This window comes from Podarcis cretensis (assembly GCF_951804945.1).
Source record: "Podarcis cretensis genome assembly, chromosome: 2".
Lineage (NCBI taxonomy): Eukaryota > Metazoa > Chordata > Lepidosauria > Squamata > Lacertidae > Podarcis > Podarcis cretensis.
The window spans coordinates 127,865,186-127,880,410 of NC_137171.1; the positions used below are offsets into that span (position 1 = coordinate 127,865,186).

Sequence of the window (15,225 nt, forward strand, 5' to 3'; positions counted from 1 at the left end):
CTATTGCCCTATATCATTACTTAATGTGGATTATAAAATTTTTGCAGACATTTTGGCAAAAAGATTAAAGAAGGTGTTGGTGGAGGAGATTCATAAAGATCAGGCAGGCTTTCTCCCGGGTAGGCATATATCTACAAATGTAAGGAATATAATTGACATTATAGAAATGTTGACAGTGAACATTAATACAAAAGCAGTTTTAATTTTTGTGGACGCGGAGAAAGCCTTTGACAATATATCTTGGAAATTTATGAAAAAGAATCTCCAGGGGATGGGGGTAGGCAGAAGGTTTGAAAATGGTATAAGTGCAATTTATTCTGAGCAAAAGGCAAAGTTAATTGTAAATAATGTGGTCATGGATGAATTACCCATAGAAAAAGGGACACGTCAGGGGTGCCCAATATCCCCATTACTTTTTATTTCGGTCCTGGAGGTCTTGTTAAACATGATTAGGGGGGACCAGCTGGTAAAAGGGATTCAGGTCGGAGCCAGACATTACAAACTGAAGGCCTTTGCAGATGACTTAGTATTGACCTTGCAAGAGCCAGACACTAGTACCAAAAGAGCTCTAGAATTAATTCAAGTATTCGGCCAGGTCGCAGGATTTAAGTTGAATAAACAAAAAACCAAGGTACTGGAAAAAAATTTAACAAATGTTGAAAGAGAGAGATTCCAAGAGGAAACTGGGTTAGTGGTGGCAAAGAGTGTAAAATACCTGGGGATTAATATGACATCTAAGAATATTAACTTATTTAAGGATAATTATGATAAGTGCTGGACTGAGATAAAGAAAGATTTAGAAATATGGTCAAACCTGAAACTTTCCTTGTTAGGTCGAATTGCAGTAATCAAAATGAATGTATTGCCTAGAATGTTATTTTTGTTTCAGACACTACAAATTGTGGATAAACTGGACTGTTTCAAGAGGTGGCAGAAAGATATATCTAAATTTGTCTGGCAGGGCAAAAAGCCCAGAATTAAGTTTAAGATACTTACCGATTCTAAAGAAAGAGGGGGGTTTGCCCTGCCGGACTTGAGACTGTACTATGAATCGGCAGCTTTCTGCTGGTTAAAAGATTGGCTACTTCTTGAGAACGCAGATATTCTAGATTTGGAAGGATTTGATAATAACTTTGGTTGGCATGCATATATCTGGTACGACAAGGTTAAAGTGTACAAGGGTTTTAAAAATCACATTGTCAGGAAAGCGCTATATAATGTTTGGATACGGTACAAAGATTTATTGGAAAATAAAACTCCCAGGTGGCTTTCACCTATGGAGGCCAAGGAGGTAAAGAAACTTAATATGAGAACTAATTGGCCGAAATATTCTGAAATTTTAGAACATGAAGGTGGTGAATTTAAATTACAAAGTTATGAGAAAATAAAGTCCAAGGTACGAGATTGGCTCCATTATTTTACAAACAAGACAGGAAAATTGGTTTCCAGGTGGAGAAATCGAAACTAGAAACAGAACTGTTAGAACCCAATACTAAGAATTTATCAAGAATGTATAACTTGCTGTTGAAGTGGAATACAATAGATGAGACAGTGAAGCCAGCTATGGTTAAATGGGCACAGGATATAGGTCATGACATTATGTTTGCTGACTGGGAGCAGTTATGGACCACAGGTATTAAATTCACGGCATGTAATGCCTTGCGAGAAAACATTATGAAAATGATTTACAGGTGGTACATGACCCCAGTCAAGCTTGCGAAGATTTATCATTTGCCCAATAATAAATGTTAGAAATGTAAAGAGACTGAAGGTACCATTTTCCACCTTTGGTGGACCTGCCCAAAGATTAAGGCCTTCTGGGAAATGATTTATAATGAAATTAAGAAAGTGCTTAAGTGCACCTTTAACAAGAAACCAGAGGCATTTCTCTTGGGTATGGTCGGCCAGCTGGTGCCGAAGAAGGATAAGAATTTCTTTTTGTATGCTACTACGGCAGCAAGGATTCTTCTAGCAAAGTATTGGAAGACACAAGAGTTACCCACGCTGGAGGAATGGCAGGCGAAAGTGATTGACTTTATGGGACTGGCAGAAATGACCGGCAGAATCCGCGACCAAGAGAAAGAGACTGTGGAAGAAGACTGGAAGAAGTTTAAAATATATCTTAAGAGTTACTATAAACTTGAGGAGTGCTATAATGCAGAGGGAGAGGAAGACGTAGAACTGCAGCGATAAATTGTGTTAAGGGTGAAATCGAAAAGAATGAATTTATTTTTAATTGGCTAAGAAGGGTTGCTGAACAATTGTTTAAAATAAAGGATGCAAAAAGGGGAAGGTATGGGGAAGTCCGGGAAAAGAGGCTTATGGAAATGAGGTAAAGAAAGTATGACCTTTTATGTTTGTCTTTATGTTGTTTTTGTGTTTGTTAAAAATTTGGAAACTAATAAAAATTTTATTAAAAAAAAAATATTAATCCTGCTGTTCCGCCAGGGAAGCGGGGCTGCGTCCAAAGCACTGAATGGTGCAAGTACTCAGGGAAGGGAGCAGAGAGCGAGGGAAGCATTAGGCCCCCATTTCTAGAAAGGGGAACATCGGCCTGAAGGGGAGCAGCTGCTTTTGGGCAAGCGGAGCTGGAGAAAAGCTGGGCCTGTCCTGCTGCGCTTCAGGCCCTGACAGCCTCCAGGTCCAAGTGTAAATTGACTTCTCCCCTCCATTCACCGCGCGAGGAGGGCCGTCCCGGAGTTGACGCTGCCCAGGAGGCCAGAAAGAGCAGAGGCCATGCTGGGTCAGGGCAACCGGTCCTTCTATGTTTGAAGCAGGAGGAAGGGCCGGCGGCCATCTTGAATGAGGGCAATTTTGTGTCTGTCTGTTATACACACATACATATCTATCATCTACCTACCTACCTACCTACCTACCTACCTAGATATATATACACCCCCCTGGTTCTCCTTTGGAGGAGGAGTGAGAGACGGAGGCACCTTACTGGCAGAATGGCATTTCCCTGGCCCCTCCTTTCCTCCCAGGAGCTCCTCCTTCCACAACAACCCTGCCAGGCTGGCCTCTTGCATGTCGCCCCCTTTCCAGCAGGCCAAGCTGCAGGGACCACTCCCTTCCTGGCCCCCCAAAAATGGAGGAGGCGGCTTCGGACCCTGGAGGAACCTGAGAGGAGCCTTGAGGGGGGCAGGGAGGGGCCTCTCGCCCCTTCCCAGACTTTTCCGCCATCCATTTATTAAGATAAGATAAAATAAGATAATCTCTTACAGCCGGAGACCAGCTTATAAAACACACTTTGGGTTGCAGTCACAGAAGAAATACAAACCATTAAAACAATGTACAACAAGAAACTCCTGCAGGGAGTTGACCCAACCACTTCTTAACACTGTTTATGAAACTTGGGCCCCTCAGGGCTCCGGCAAAATGATCTCAAACCCAAAGAGTTGAAAATGGATTGACAGGTAACTGACAGACGGAGATGATCTCTAGAGATGCCCCCCTTGGTTGGGCCTGTGATGGACAGCAGAGCCAGGCCAGTCAGCGGACTTAGTCCCTCAGAAATTCACTCAGGGGGCGGGAGCCTCGCTCTGATTGGCTGCCAAGCCAGCGGGGGCGGAGCCTGCCCTTTTGGCGGGAAAATGCAAGGCGCCTTTTCTGAGGGATGGTCTGAGGGGGGAGAGGAAGAGGAGTCAGGCGGGAGTTGAAGGGGAGAAGCTGTGGGGAGGGGAGGGAGACCCCCAAGAAGGAGGGCTGAGGGGACCCCCTGGGTGTGGGGGGCGGACTGAGGGGGGGGAAGGAAGGGAGACCCCCAAGAAGGAGGGCTGAGGGGACCCCCTGGGTGTGGGGGGCGGACTGGGGGGGGAGGGGAGGGGAGGGAGACCCCCAAGAAGGAGGGCTGAGGGGGCCCCCTGGGTGTGGGGGGCGGACTGAGGGGGAGGGGAGGGGAGGGAGACCCCCAAGAAGGAGGGCTGAGGGGGCCCCCTGGGTGTGGGGGGCGGACTGAGAGGGGGGAAAGGGCCCCCCAAGTCTGACTCCGCAGGAGCCTGGAAGAAGCCCAGCTGGGCCTGCCAGCCTCCAGGTCCAAGGGAAGGAGGCGTCTCCCCGATTCAGTGGGGCTGCCCCAGGGAAGATGGGGAGCTGGAGGGAAGACTTGGAAGGGTCTCCCTTGGGGGGATCGGGGACTCCTCTTCCTCCCTGGCGCCTGCTCTCGAGGAGACTCCTGGGGAAGCCCCGTCTCCCTGGCGCCGAGTCGGGCTCCCAAGGGGGCTCCGTGGGGCAGAGGGAGCCCCTAAGCGCAGGCGCAGAAGCAGCGGGGAGAGGGAGGGCTGGGTTCGGCAAGGGTTAAGAGGAGCAGAGCTGGAGTCCTAGAGAGGACAGGAAGTGAAGGGGGAGGGGCAAGGTCCTCCATGGGTAAATTCCCCCTCCCTCCCCCTCCCTGCCTTCTTCTCCTCTCTCCTTTGCAAAAGCCCCTCCTGGACTCGGGTGAGTCTCCTCTCTCCTCCCCCTGAGGGTGCCATGGGGAGAAGGGGGTCCCAGGGGGACAGGGAGGGGGCGTGGGGGTCCCTGCTCAGATCATGCACAGTGGGGAGAGACCCCCAAGTCGGGGAGCAGGGGGTCCTCCTTTGTCCTCTCTGCCAAGTCAGGGAGGGGTCCAGTTCGCAGGACTGCAGCTCTGTTCTTCCTTGGGATCCAGATGCTGCCTTCATTTTGGGGGAGGGGGCTTTGGGTCAAGAAAATAAACCCCCTTCAGATGGAGGGAAAAGTCTCATTTGTGAGCAGAGGCTGCAGCCAGAGGGGAACATTCCCACGTGGGGGGAGCACAGGGAGAAGAAAAGCCCTTCTGCATCTGCAGCAGCACAACTGGACCACTTCCTGTGTCCCAGATGCAACAACACATGTCTCTCCCCCAGATCTCACTCCCAAAGACACACTCTTCCATGGTCTCCCAAGACAGATGGATGCCAACCAACCAACATTCCCTCCCCTCCCCCTCCTGGTGCCCCTTGAAGTTGGCTTGAGGGCAGGGGGAGGGGCCACCCCACCAGATGAAGGGAGAGGAGGTCCTTCCATCTGGAAAATGGGAATGCTAGCAAAGATTTACTTGAAGATGAGTGCCATATAGATAATAAAATTATTGTTTTATGGAATTGCCCCACTTACACAAAGATTAATTCCCATAACTCAAATACACAAGAAAATTGTTACAGAAAAGAACAGAGCAATGTGTAGAAAAAAATATAATCTTTATGCTCCCTTTTTCTCGTAGGATCCAGTGTGCTTTGAAGACGTAGCTGTTCCTTTCACAGAGGAGGAGTGGGCTTTGCTGGATCCTGACCAGAGAGCTCTGCAGAAGGAAGTCAAGGAGGAGAATCCTGGGATCGTGGCCTCTCTGGTAATGCTCCCTGCTGGATCATGAAATCAGTTTTGAAATTCCATACAGATCTCTGAAGGACAAACCTCCTCTATTTTGAGGGAGCCCCATAGCGCCACCTGTAGCATCTGAGATGTCAACACACCCACAACTCTCCTGGAATGTAAAACTTTCTATAGGAGATGTACCGTATTTTTCGCTCCATAGGGTGCACCTGACCATAGGGCACACCTAGTTTTCAGAGGGGGAAATCAAGGGGGAAAATATAACCCCCCCCCCAGCTCTGCGCACAGCCTGTGCGCTTCTCCCTGCTTTTGCGGGAGGTGGGGGAATTCCAGTCAGTCCCTTGTCCCTCCTCTGGGAAAAGCCCCCAAGAGCTGCATGCTCTTTAAAGGGTGCGTGGCTCCTGTGGGCTTTTCTACGAGGTTGGAGAAGGGACTGATGCGGCCAGTCAGTCCCTTCTCCCTCCTCGGAGCTTGTGTGCGGCTCTTGGGGGCTTTTCCTGCCTGCCTCCCCCCTGCATTTGCTCCATAAGACGCAAACACATTTTCCCTTGCTTTTTTAGGAGGGAAAAGGTGCGTCCTATAGAGCAAAAAATACGGTATCTCCTGTTCTGTCTGGGAATATGCTTCCACCAGTCTTCAAACCATCAGGAGGCTGGTCTGAGCTGCCCAGACTTTCTTCAGTGTAGGCTTCAGAGATCTTAGGGCCATGGAGGTAAGGTAAAGGTAAAGGGACCCCGGACCGTTAGGTCCAGTTGTGGCGGACTCTGTGGTTGCGGTGCTCATCTCGCTTTACTGGCCGAGGGAGCCGGCGTACAGCTTCCGGGTCATGTGGCCAGCATGACTGAGCCGCTTCTGCCGAACCAGAGCAGCACATCCTCTCAAATTTTCTGTTTTCCTTTCTGTTTCTGTCTGTCTTTGGTTGAGCAAAGAAATGACTGAGCTTGGAGATGGAGCGGATTCCACGACTGAGCCAAATTAAATCCATCCCTGGAACGAGCCAGGCTTTTTGAATCTCCGGGTCCCATAAATACGTTAGCTAATACCAGCCAAAAAAGGCAGTAACTCCCCTCCCTTCTTCCTCTTTCACAAGCAGTCATTTGCATTGTTCAATCATTTCAGCCTCAATTTCTTCCTCAGGCTAGGATTATTATTATTATTATTATTATTATTATTATTAAAGATATCAGGAAACTTGATGAGGAATTAAGGGGAAAAACAATGTTGACCCGGAGTAGTTACAAAATTAATGTTCTCTCCCCAAGTGCCACAGACCCTCCTCCAAAGAGAGCTTCTCTAAGAAAGCCCAAGCAAAAATTACTCCATTTTACGTGAATAAGGAAAATGAGGAGGTGGCTAAGAAACAGCAGGAGCCAGATCCTATTACTGACCTTATAGGATCTCTCAGCAGCTCTAAGGATGAGCAGAAAGAGGTTTGGGGCCCAGGCAGCTCAACTGCTAAGTCATCTCTGGCACTGAGACCAGGAGCTCAAACGACTCAAGGCCAAATTCAGGCTAAACAGGTAGAGGAACTAATGTTAAAAATTACAAAATAGTGCAACATAAAAAAGTTGACTTTAAAAAACTTTTTAACCTGCTTGAGTGTAACTCTTGCTCCAGACAAAAGACTTTAGAAGTTTGTACTCTACTGGAATCTGCACACCAGATCCTTATATCAATATGAAACGATATGCAAGGTTATCAAATGCTCCGCTGTCCAGTCAGAAGCCAAAACCAAACCAACTAGGGGGAGGGTTTTGATAAACAAGAATTGGAAATGGGCGCTGTCTCAAAATAAGCTACTTCCCTCAAGCTACCCTAAGCCTTTGGGAATCTTGTCACAAGAGGAGCATAAAGTTTGTGAATATCGTGTATAAGCACAGAGAATATCTAAGGAGTGGTGTATCAGTGTCAAGATTATTCCAAAGTGTGGCATCACCAGCTCCTCTGCTTCCACATTCAGCAACACCTCCAAAAAGTCCTCAATCCAAGGCAGACTATTATCCTTTAGTTGACATATACTTTGGAGGTGACAATCCTGACTAGCCAGCTGACCTGGACCCCAAGGAACCCCCTAACTCAGACAGCCCTGGGTCCTTGCACTTGAGAAATCTAGGGAAGGACCTACTTGACATAACTGAAAAGAATTGATTGCATGTCTTGTGTGCTCTGCCATAAGTAGCCCAGAATGAAATATTCTCCAGATTTGACCTCTGACGTTCCTGCCTAATGAGTTTGAAGAAGGAACACAAGGGCTCATGCAAGTAGAACTTGACCCTTTGTGCTCCAGATCCAGCCCACCAGATATTCCACCGTGAGTTGAATTTATGGGCTGAAAAGCCACCTCCTCCCACCAGCAGGTCAATGAACCCTCTTTCCTACCAATTGGAGATGAAGAGCTTCCCCAAAGATTTGGTCCCCATGCAAGAGGCAAATATGGCCACAACACCTGCCTGGCTTGCGATGCGACAGCTCAAAGATTGTGAACTGGGCTCTGCATACAAAGAACCCAGCATGCAGTCACCTACAGTACATGTACAGTGGTACCTCGGGTCCCATATGCTTCAGGTTACAGACTCCGTGAACCCAGAAATAGTGCTTCAGGTTAAGAACTTTGCTTCAGGGTGAGAACAGAAATTGTGCTCCAGCGGCACAGTGGCAGCAGGAGGCCCCATTAGCTAAAGTGGTGCTTCAGGTTAAGAACAGTTTCAGGTTAAGTATGGACCTCTGGAACGAATTCAGTACTTAACCTGAGGTACCACTGTAATAGCTACTCTGCTATTTTCTGCCCATGCTCTGGGGTTGCAGTTTTCAGGCTTGGGGACAGGGTGGTGACTGGTTTTGGCACCAAGTTCTGTTCATAAGCCCCAATGAGTTCAATGGGATCAACTCTCAGGTCACTACTGGACAGACCCTGCCATCCTTACGAAGTGGGGTGATTAGCAAACAGGGGAAATTGAAACCACAGGAGAGGCTTACAAATGGGGCTTCTGTTGGGAAGGGGCTGCCCCATTTGGGCTTCTCCAGGGGCAGGAGAATATCTAGCACAGGAGAATCCCTGCAGGGCCTCTGAGGCTCCCTTTGCTTCTTCCTCTCTCCCAGGACCCTCCAGCTTGTTTTGGCTCCTTGACTCCTCAGGAAGGATGAAAGAGACGGATCCTGCAAAGCTAGTGAGGATGGAAGGGGGAAGATGGACGGTTGACCTGGTCCGGCTGTCTCCTGCATCCCTCCCCACAACCTCTGAGCGTTCTCTCCCAGGGGCCTCTGAGAGATCTGGTGAGTCCCAGGGGAGGGGAGATGGGGACCTGGATGGATGGAGCCAGAGAGGAATTGGGGCTTCCTCAGCTAGGGGGTGGGGGGGAGGCAGGTGAATGGAGATGGAGAAGGGGAGCACCTTTTCGGGCTCCCCCACCTGCCTGCCTGCCTGCTCCTTTGTCATCTGCAGGCAATTTGAGCTAGGAATAGGTCACAGCTCCCCGGCCACCGCGATGTGTTGGCAGTTCAAAATGTCTAAAACCAGTTCTGTGATCTGGATGCCCTGCCAATGTCTGACAACTCACTGATCCATCGCGCAGCACTGGACTCCTTAAAGGAACCTGATCCTGCTGTGCAGTGTGAACTCAGATGGGGTCTCCGTGTGTTGCCTTTTTCTCTTCTTTTTGTTTAACTTTTATTAGCTTTATAAAACAAGGAAGATAGGAATAATAGATGTTACAAATATGTAGGCTGAGCCTGTATATCTCAAACATAGCAGAATAAATTTGCAGGAGTATCTATAACATATAGTTCATCATTAGTGGTCAGTGTATGAGTTCTGGGTGCATGAATTGCTTTCAACTGAAACAAAAAAAGGGGAAACAGGAGAGCACAGAGAACATTCAACATCGCAGAGCCAAATGCCTAGACTGAAGCTATTGTGGCCGTTGTGCTTAGATTAAGTGAGTAATAGTCATTTTTCCTCTTCTGTTACCAATGAAACAATACAGAGTTGGTCTCATCATGAAAATGGGAGGGGGGGTTCAAAGTGAAGAAAGAGATTTACATATAAATTTAAATATTTTCCTGTTTTAATTTTTTTTAATTATTATTATTTTTATTGGTTTTCACATATTACTTTACAATACAGATGTACCAAAGCCAACACCTTTTCCTCCCCATCCCCCCATACATTTGCATTTCTATTTCCTCAATCCATCATATTATCCTTTTCTCCCTCCTCCCACTTCCCTCCGCCCCCACTCGATTTCCTCCACATTATACAATTTACAATAATCTTTGCATTCTACAACCTTCTCAAATCATCTTCATATTCTTATTATCTTTCCTTACTAATTTTTCTTCCATCCAGTACTTCACATTTTAACCTAGGCATATTAGCATATCTTTCCTTGAGCAATATTTTGCCATATATTCATCAAAACATTTCCACTTGGTTGTCAAGCCTCTCCTTAAAGACCTCCAAAGAAGGAGACTCCACCACACTCCTTGGCAGCAAATTCCACTGTCGAACAGCTCTTACTGTCAGGAAGTTCTTCCTAATGTTTAGGTGGAATCTTCTTTCTTGTGGTTTGGATCCATTTCTTCTTATAGCAGTTAATTTTGCCCAAATTAAATATTCATTTAGTTTACAAATCCATTCCTCCTTTGTGGGTATATGTGGGAAAATGATTGCTTGTACATAAGAGCATGAGCAAAGTTCTTATTGTTGCAAGGTGATTTCATAGCAGGAGGCATCGCTTGGAGCATGATCAACGCGTGGACAGGACAGCTCATGCTGTCCCAAATGTTTGGCCCACGTAACATAGCTTGATCAACTACGTGGCCTGGTGTGATGGCATGGCGTTGTTCTTATCTGCTGGCTGAGAAAAGGTTGCCTTCCTTGTATTTGTATCTTTTTGAGTTCACACAATAAAATGTGGGCTGCAGCCGCTGCAGCAGCAACCAGAATTCTTCAACCCATCTCTGTGTGAGACTGATTATTTACTGATGGCGAGCAGGTTCTCGTCATTTGGTGCCCCGTGTGACTGACTTCGGACTCCACGTTGTTTTGCATCGTCCAGCGCTCACCTTGTCCGGCAAGGGTTCCAGACGCGTCTTTCATCCACTTCGGATCCCCGGTGAGTGCTCCCGCTCCTTTTGCTGTTATGGGGCAGTCTCTTTCGGCGCCACAAAAGAAATTTTTTGATGAACTTAAGTTCCTTCTTGCCAGTAACAACCTTGTTGTACTTGATGCCGACCTCAATGCGCTTATTCAAGCTTTGGACACCCACTGCCCCTGGTTTCCTCAGAATGGCACTTGGGATTTAAAAGACTGGGAAAAAATAGGACATTTTTTCCACAACCATCCTCAAATTGATGTCAAAGTTTTGCATGCCTGGTGTAAAGTCTACAAAGCTATTTTCAGCTTAACTTCTGCGAATATTCTTTTGGCTGCTGCGTCGGCTACTTTACCTACCCTCCCGACTCCCACATTGCCTTCTTCGGAACCACCGTTTTATCTACCTCCTAAACCGCCGGACATTTCTCCTTCGGCTCCTCTTGTCCCTCCCCCGCATTCTCCGCATTCTTCGCTTTCTGCGCCTCCCGTTACTACTCCTCTTCAAAAATCTCTCCGTGCTGCCGCTCCGTTGCTGGCTTTTGATTCTGGCACTCCAAATCTCTTTCCTGTAATTGTTCCTCCCGCCCCGGGGGGAGGCCCAGCCCGGCATGAGCAGTTTGATTTGAGATTCATAAAGGAACTGTATTCCTCTGTCAGGGACAATGGCTTGCAGTCACCCTATACGCTGGGACTCTTTGGCACTCTTTTTCAACAGAATCTGGTACCAGAAGATATTAAATTGCTGGCCCGTACTGTTATGCAACCCCATCAAATGATTTTGTTTATTCAAGCCTGGCACTGGGCTTGTCAACGCCGAGTTGATGGAATTCGCAATAATCTCAACAACGCTGCGCAGGCTGCCCACCAAGCCGCGATAGCTGCTGCCGCTGCTGGTCCTGCACCCCCAGCTCCAATAATGTTAACTCATACAGATGTTCTTAATGGCTTAATTGGTGAAGGTAATTTTTTTAACATCGCCCAGCAGATGGCTCTTGATCCCATGTATTGGGAAGCCACTACCGCCGCCGCCCAGGAGGCCTTGGCCTCTGTGCCTGATGATAAAAATGAGCGAGATGGCCGTTGGGGAAGCGTTCGCCAGGGCCCCACAGAGCCTTATGGACAATTTGTCGATCGCTTGTATAACACCCTTAAGCGACAAGTTCAAGACGTGGCAGCCCAAGTAGTGATTGTACGCCAGCTTGCGTTTGATAATGCGAATGAGGACTGTAAGCAAGCGCTACGCCCTTTGATGACAACTCCCAATATAGCCATTGCAAATATGCTTAAAGCCTGCCAATCGGTGGGGACTGAGACGCATAAAGCTCGCCTTTTAGCCACAGCTTTGTCCTCCACCGTGTCCCAAAATCCTGCAAAGGATAAAACCTGTTTTGGATGTGGCGAAGTGGGCCATTTTCGTGCACAGTGCAGATCTACCACACTGCAACGTCGCCCCAGCACAAAGTGCCCCATTTGCAAGAAGGGTTTCCACTGGGCCAACCAGTGCCGCTCCGCCACGCCTCAGCAGGGCCAGCAGAACCAGCAAAACCAGCAAAACCAGCTGACGGGAAACCGGCAGTCGGGCCCACCCCAGGCCCAGGTTCAACAATAGGGGACCCAGCGCACTCTCCGGTAACCCCACCTCTGGCTTGACCTCGCCTCTTTTTGACTCAGGACCTACGCTTGCCAGTCCCCGTGGTGCCACATCAAGTTCGGGTGTCAGTGGGGGCTGGCTTTTCTTCTTCAGCACAGTGCCTTGTTTTTCCATTGTCAGAGGTTTTACAGCAAGGGATCCACCTTGTTCCAGATATTTTACACGGGTTACAACAAAATGACCCCTATGTGACTGTCTTCTCTGATCGCCCGGCGCATTTGCAATCTGGCTCTCCTATAGCAAAAATCATATGCATCCCAGGGTCAGCCCAAAACCATGACCCTCTTGTGGCTGCTACCTTCTCAGTCACGGAAGAACGCCCAAAGATCCAGATGACCCTTGGGGGCCGCACGATTGAAGGGGTCTTGGACACGGGGGCGGACTGTTCCGTGATTGCCGTCAAGGATTGGCCCCCCGCCTGGCCCACCGAACCAGCTACCACTGTTGTCGGCGTTGGAGGAGTTGCCTCAGCCCGCCGCAGCAGACATCCCATTTTGATCCAAGGCTCCCATGGCTTCGAAATGACCATTTTACCATTAGTTCTGGACATTCCTGTCTCCCTTTGGGGGCGAGATACCACCATTTCTACAAATTTATGCTAAGGGCTGCCCCTGCCATGCCCCAGACTGTGCTTTCTCTCTGCTGGACCACAGACACCCCCGTGTGGGTACATCAATGGCCCTTGCCTAAAGGAAAGCTTGCAGTGGCAGCCCAGTTAATTGCAGAACAACTCGAACTGGGGCACATTGAACCTTCCACCAGCCCGTGGAATACACCCATCTTTGTCATCAGAAAAAAGGCATCTGGGAGATACCGTCTTCTCCAAGACCTTTGAATGCCAATGATGACCTCCCACCTAATCTCAACCCGCACTGCAGCTGGAGACATCGCCCCATTGACATGCCCTGGATGGAGTCACCTTCCACAGCTGTTCCAGTGTTTCCTGGCACGTTGAAAGGCCATCTTCGTCCCTACCGCATTGGCCCCCCTTTTCCCTGGGAAGCCACTTCAATCACCAAATATCATGACAGTTTTGCTGCCTCTTGTTTGGGAAGTGAGCCTGGCTTTGAAGGATGCCCTCGCTATACTGGCATCGCTTGGGTTTTACCCCCCAGATCTCTTCTTCTTTTCTCCTCCCTCAGGAGTCCTGCCCCATGGTGTGTTCCCCTGAGCATGTACAGAAAGCTGTCTTGGAACTATTGTGGACTCTTGGCAGGAAAGGGGGTGAGGGGGTTTCAGTGTGTTCCAGTTGTTTCATTCTTGTGCTTTGGCATGGTTCCCGGACAGAAAGCAAGTTGCAATGTGGTTCTTTAGCAGGGCCTGAGAAGACAATGGGCTCTGTTCTCTACCTTGTTGCAATCTTTTTAGTTACAGCAAGCGGAATATGCTTGGCTAGTGCCTTTTAGCTGCTGAGAAAAAATAATCAACAAAGAAATGTCAGAAATAAGAGATGTAGCGCTTAAATTTTTTTATGTTTTAGATGTAATCCTTGCTTCCAAAGGTGGAGTTTGTGCCTTGATTCATTCTCATTGTTGTATGTATATATCTGATCAATTGACTAATATCTCTGCTACTATTGATTATATGGAACAAATGATAGCCCATAATCCTTTGAACCCACCCGAAGGTTTTGATCCATGGCAATGGTTGTCGTCTTGGCTACCTAATAGAACATGGTTAAGAAAACTTTTGCTAATTGTAATTTTGCTTCTTACAGGATTCATTGTGTTGTGCTGCTGCATTCAATGCCTACCCTCTTTGTTTGCCCAATGTACTGCATGGTGGTACAAACCACGACCCGCCACAGGAATGACGAGAGGAATTTATGTAGCAAAATATAAACGTTTGGGCAATGAAATTTATGATTCTGATTAAGGGTCCCTCTTATAATATAAACAAGAAAAGAGGGCATGTGGGAAAATGATTGCTTGTACATAAGAGCATGAGCAAAGTTCTTATTGTTGCAAGGTGATTTCATAGCAGGAGGCATCGCTTGGAGCATGATCAACGCGTGGACAGCTCATGCTGTCCCAAATGATTGGCCCACGTAACATAGCCTGATCAACTACGTGGCCTGGTGTGATGGCATGGCGTTGTTCTTATCTGCTGGCTGAGAAAAGGTTGCCTTCCTTGTATTTATATCTTTTTGAGTTCACACAATAAAATGTGGGCTGCAGCCGCTGCAGCAGCAACCAGAATTCTTCAACCCATCTCTGTGTGAGACTGATTATTTACTGATGGCGAGCACGTTCTCGTCAGGTATAGTTTGTGACTTCCACCGAGCAGCAATCACTATTCTAGCAGCTGCACTTGTGGAATGTAATGGCGTCCGCCACACTTTCCTGTGCCAACTCTCCGTGCCAACTGTGAGCCTTAAGGTGTCTTCCTGGCTCCAAGCCGAGTTTCGCAGCAGCGGTTGTGCCTTGGGTGGGTGATAAATCCAAGGCTGCATGCAGGCTTCTTGCTCATCTAAGAAGTCTTTAATCATTGTACAGAAATACATCATAAATCAACTCAGAGATCGAGCGGACATCTACTTGGCTTGACAGCTAAAAACGAAAGTAATTCACACACAAAGAAAGATTCCCGTATGTGAACAAAACCATGCCTCGGAATGTGAGACGTCACACAGAACTGTTTAACCCTGTAAGTTCTGATTCTCCTCACAGTACTTGCATATAGAAAAATTCTTCCCCCACCCCGTGGTATCTCTTCCAACTCTAAATCCAAGGAGATATGTCTATGGTTTCTTTGTTATTGATATTTTCAACATCTTCTTTAGGTCTTCGTGTACTACTATCCGAAATTTATTAATTTCCTCACGCCTCCTCCACATATGTGTTGTTGTTCCTATTTCTCCACCACATCTCCAACAGAGGTTGGATTTCAATTTGTATATCTTTGCCAGCTTAACTGGCGTTAAGTACCACCTATAAAACATCTTTACAAAATGTTCTTTAATTGTATATGAGGCAGTAAATCGTATATCCTCTCACCAGAGTTTCTCCTATTGCTCTAGATAGTGTTAGGATATTTCTGTTCCACCTTAAAAGGGAGCAGGCTATGTGAGTCACAGAGTCTGCGTATTTCCTGTTCACAGGATGTTTATGTTTGCTATTGCTTTCGTTTTCTCTCTCTGTGCCTGAAC

General features: G+C 47.6%; 1 protein-coding gene across 2 annotated transcripts in view; it reads left to right on the forward strand.

The window, feature by feature from the left end:
• LOC307209506 (uncharacterized protein) overlaps window positions 1-15,225 on the forward strand; it is a 267,574-nt gene that overhangs the window by 82,207 nt on the left and 170,142 nt on the right. For both annotated transcript variants that reach the window (XM_079964618.1, XM_079964619.1), the window contains one exon: window positions 8,431-8,604. In XM_079964618.1, the coding sequence (XP_079820744.1) occupies window positions 8,431-8,604 (174 nt within the window). The remainder of the gene's footprint in view (window positions 1-8,430; window positions 8,605-15,225) is intronic.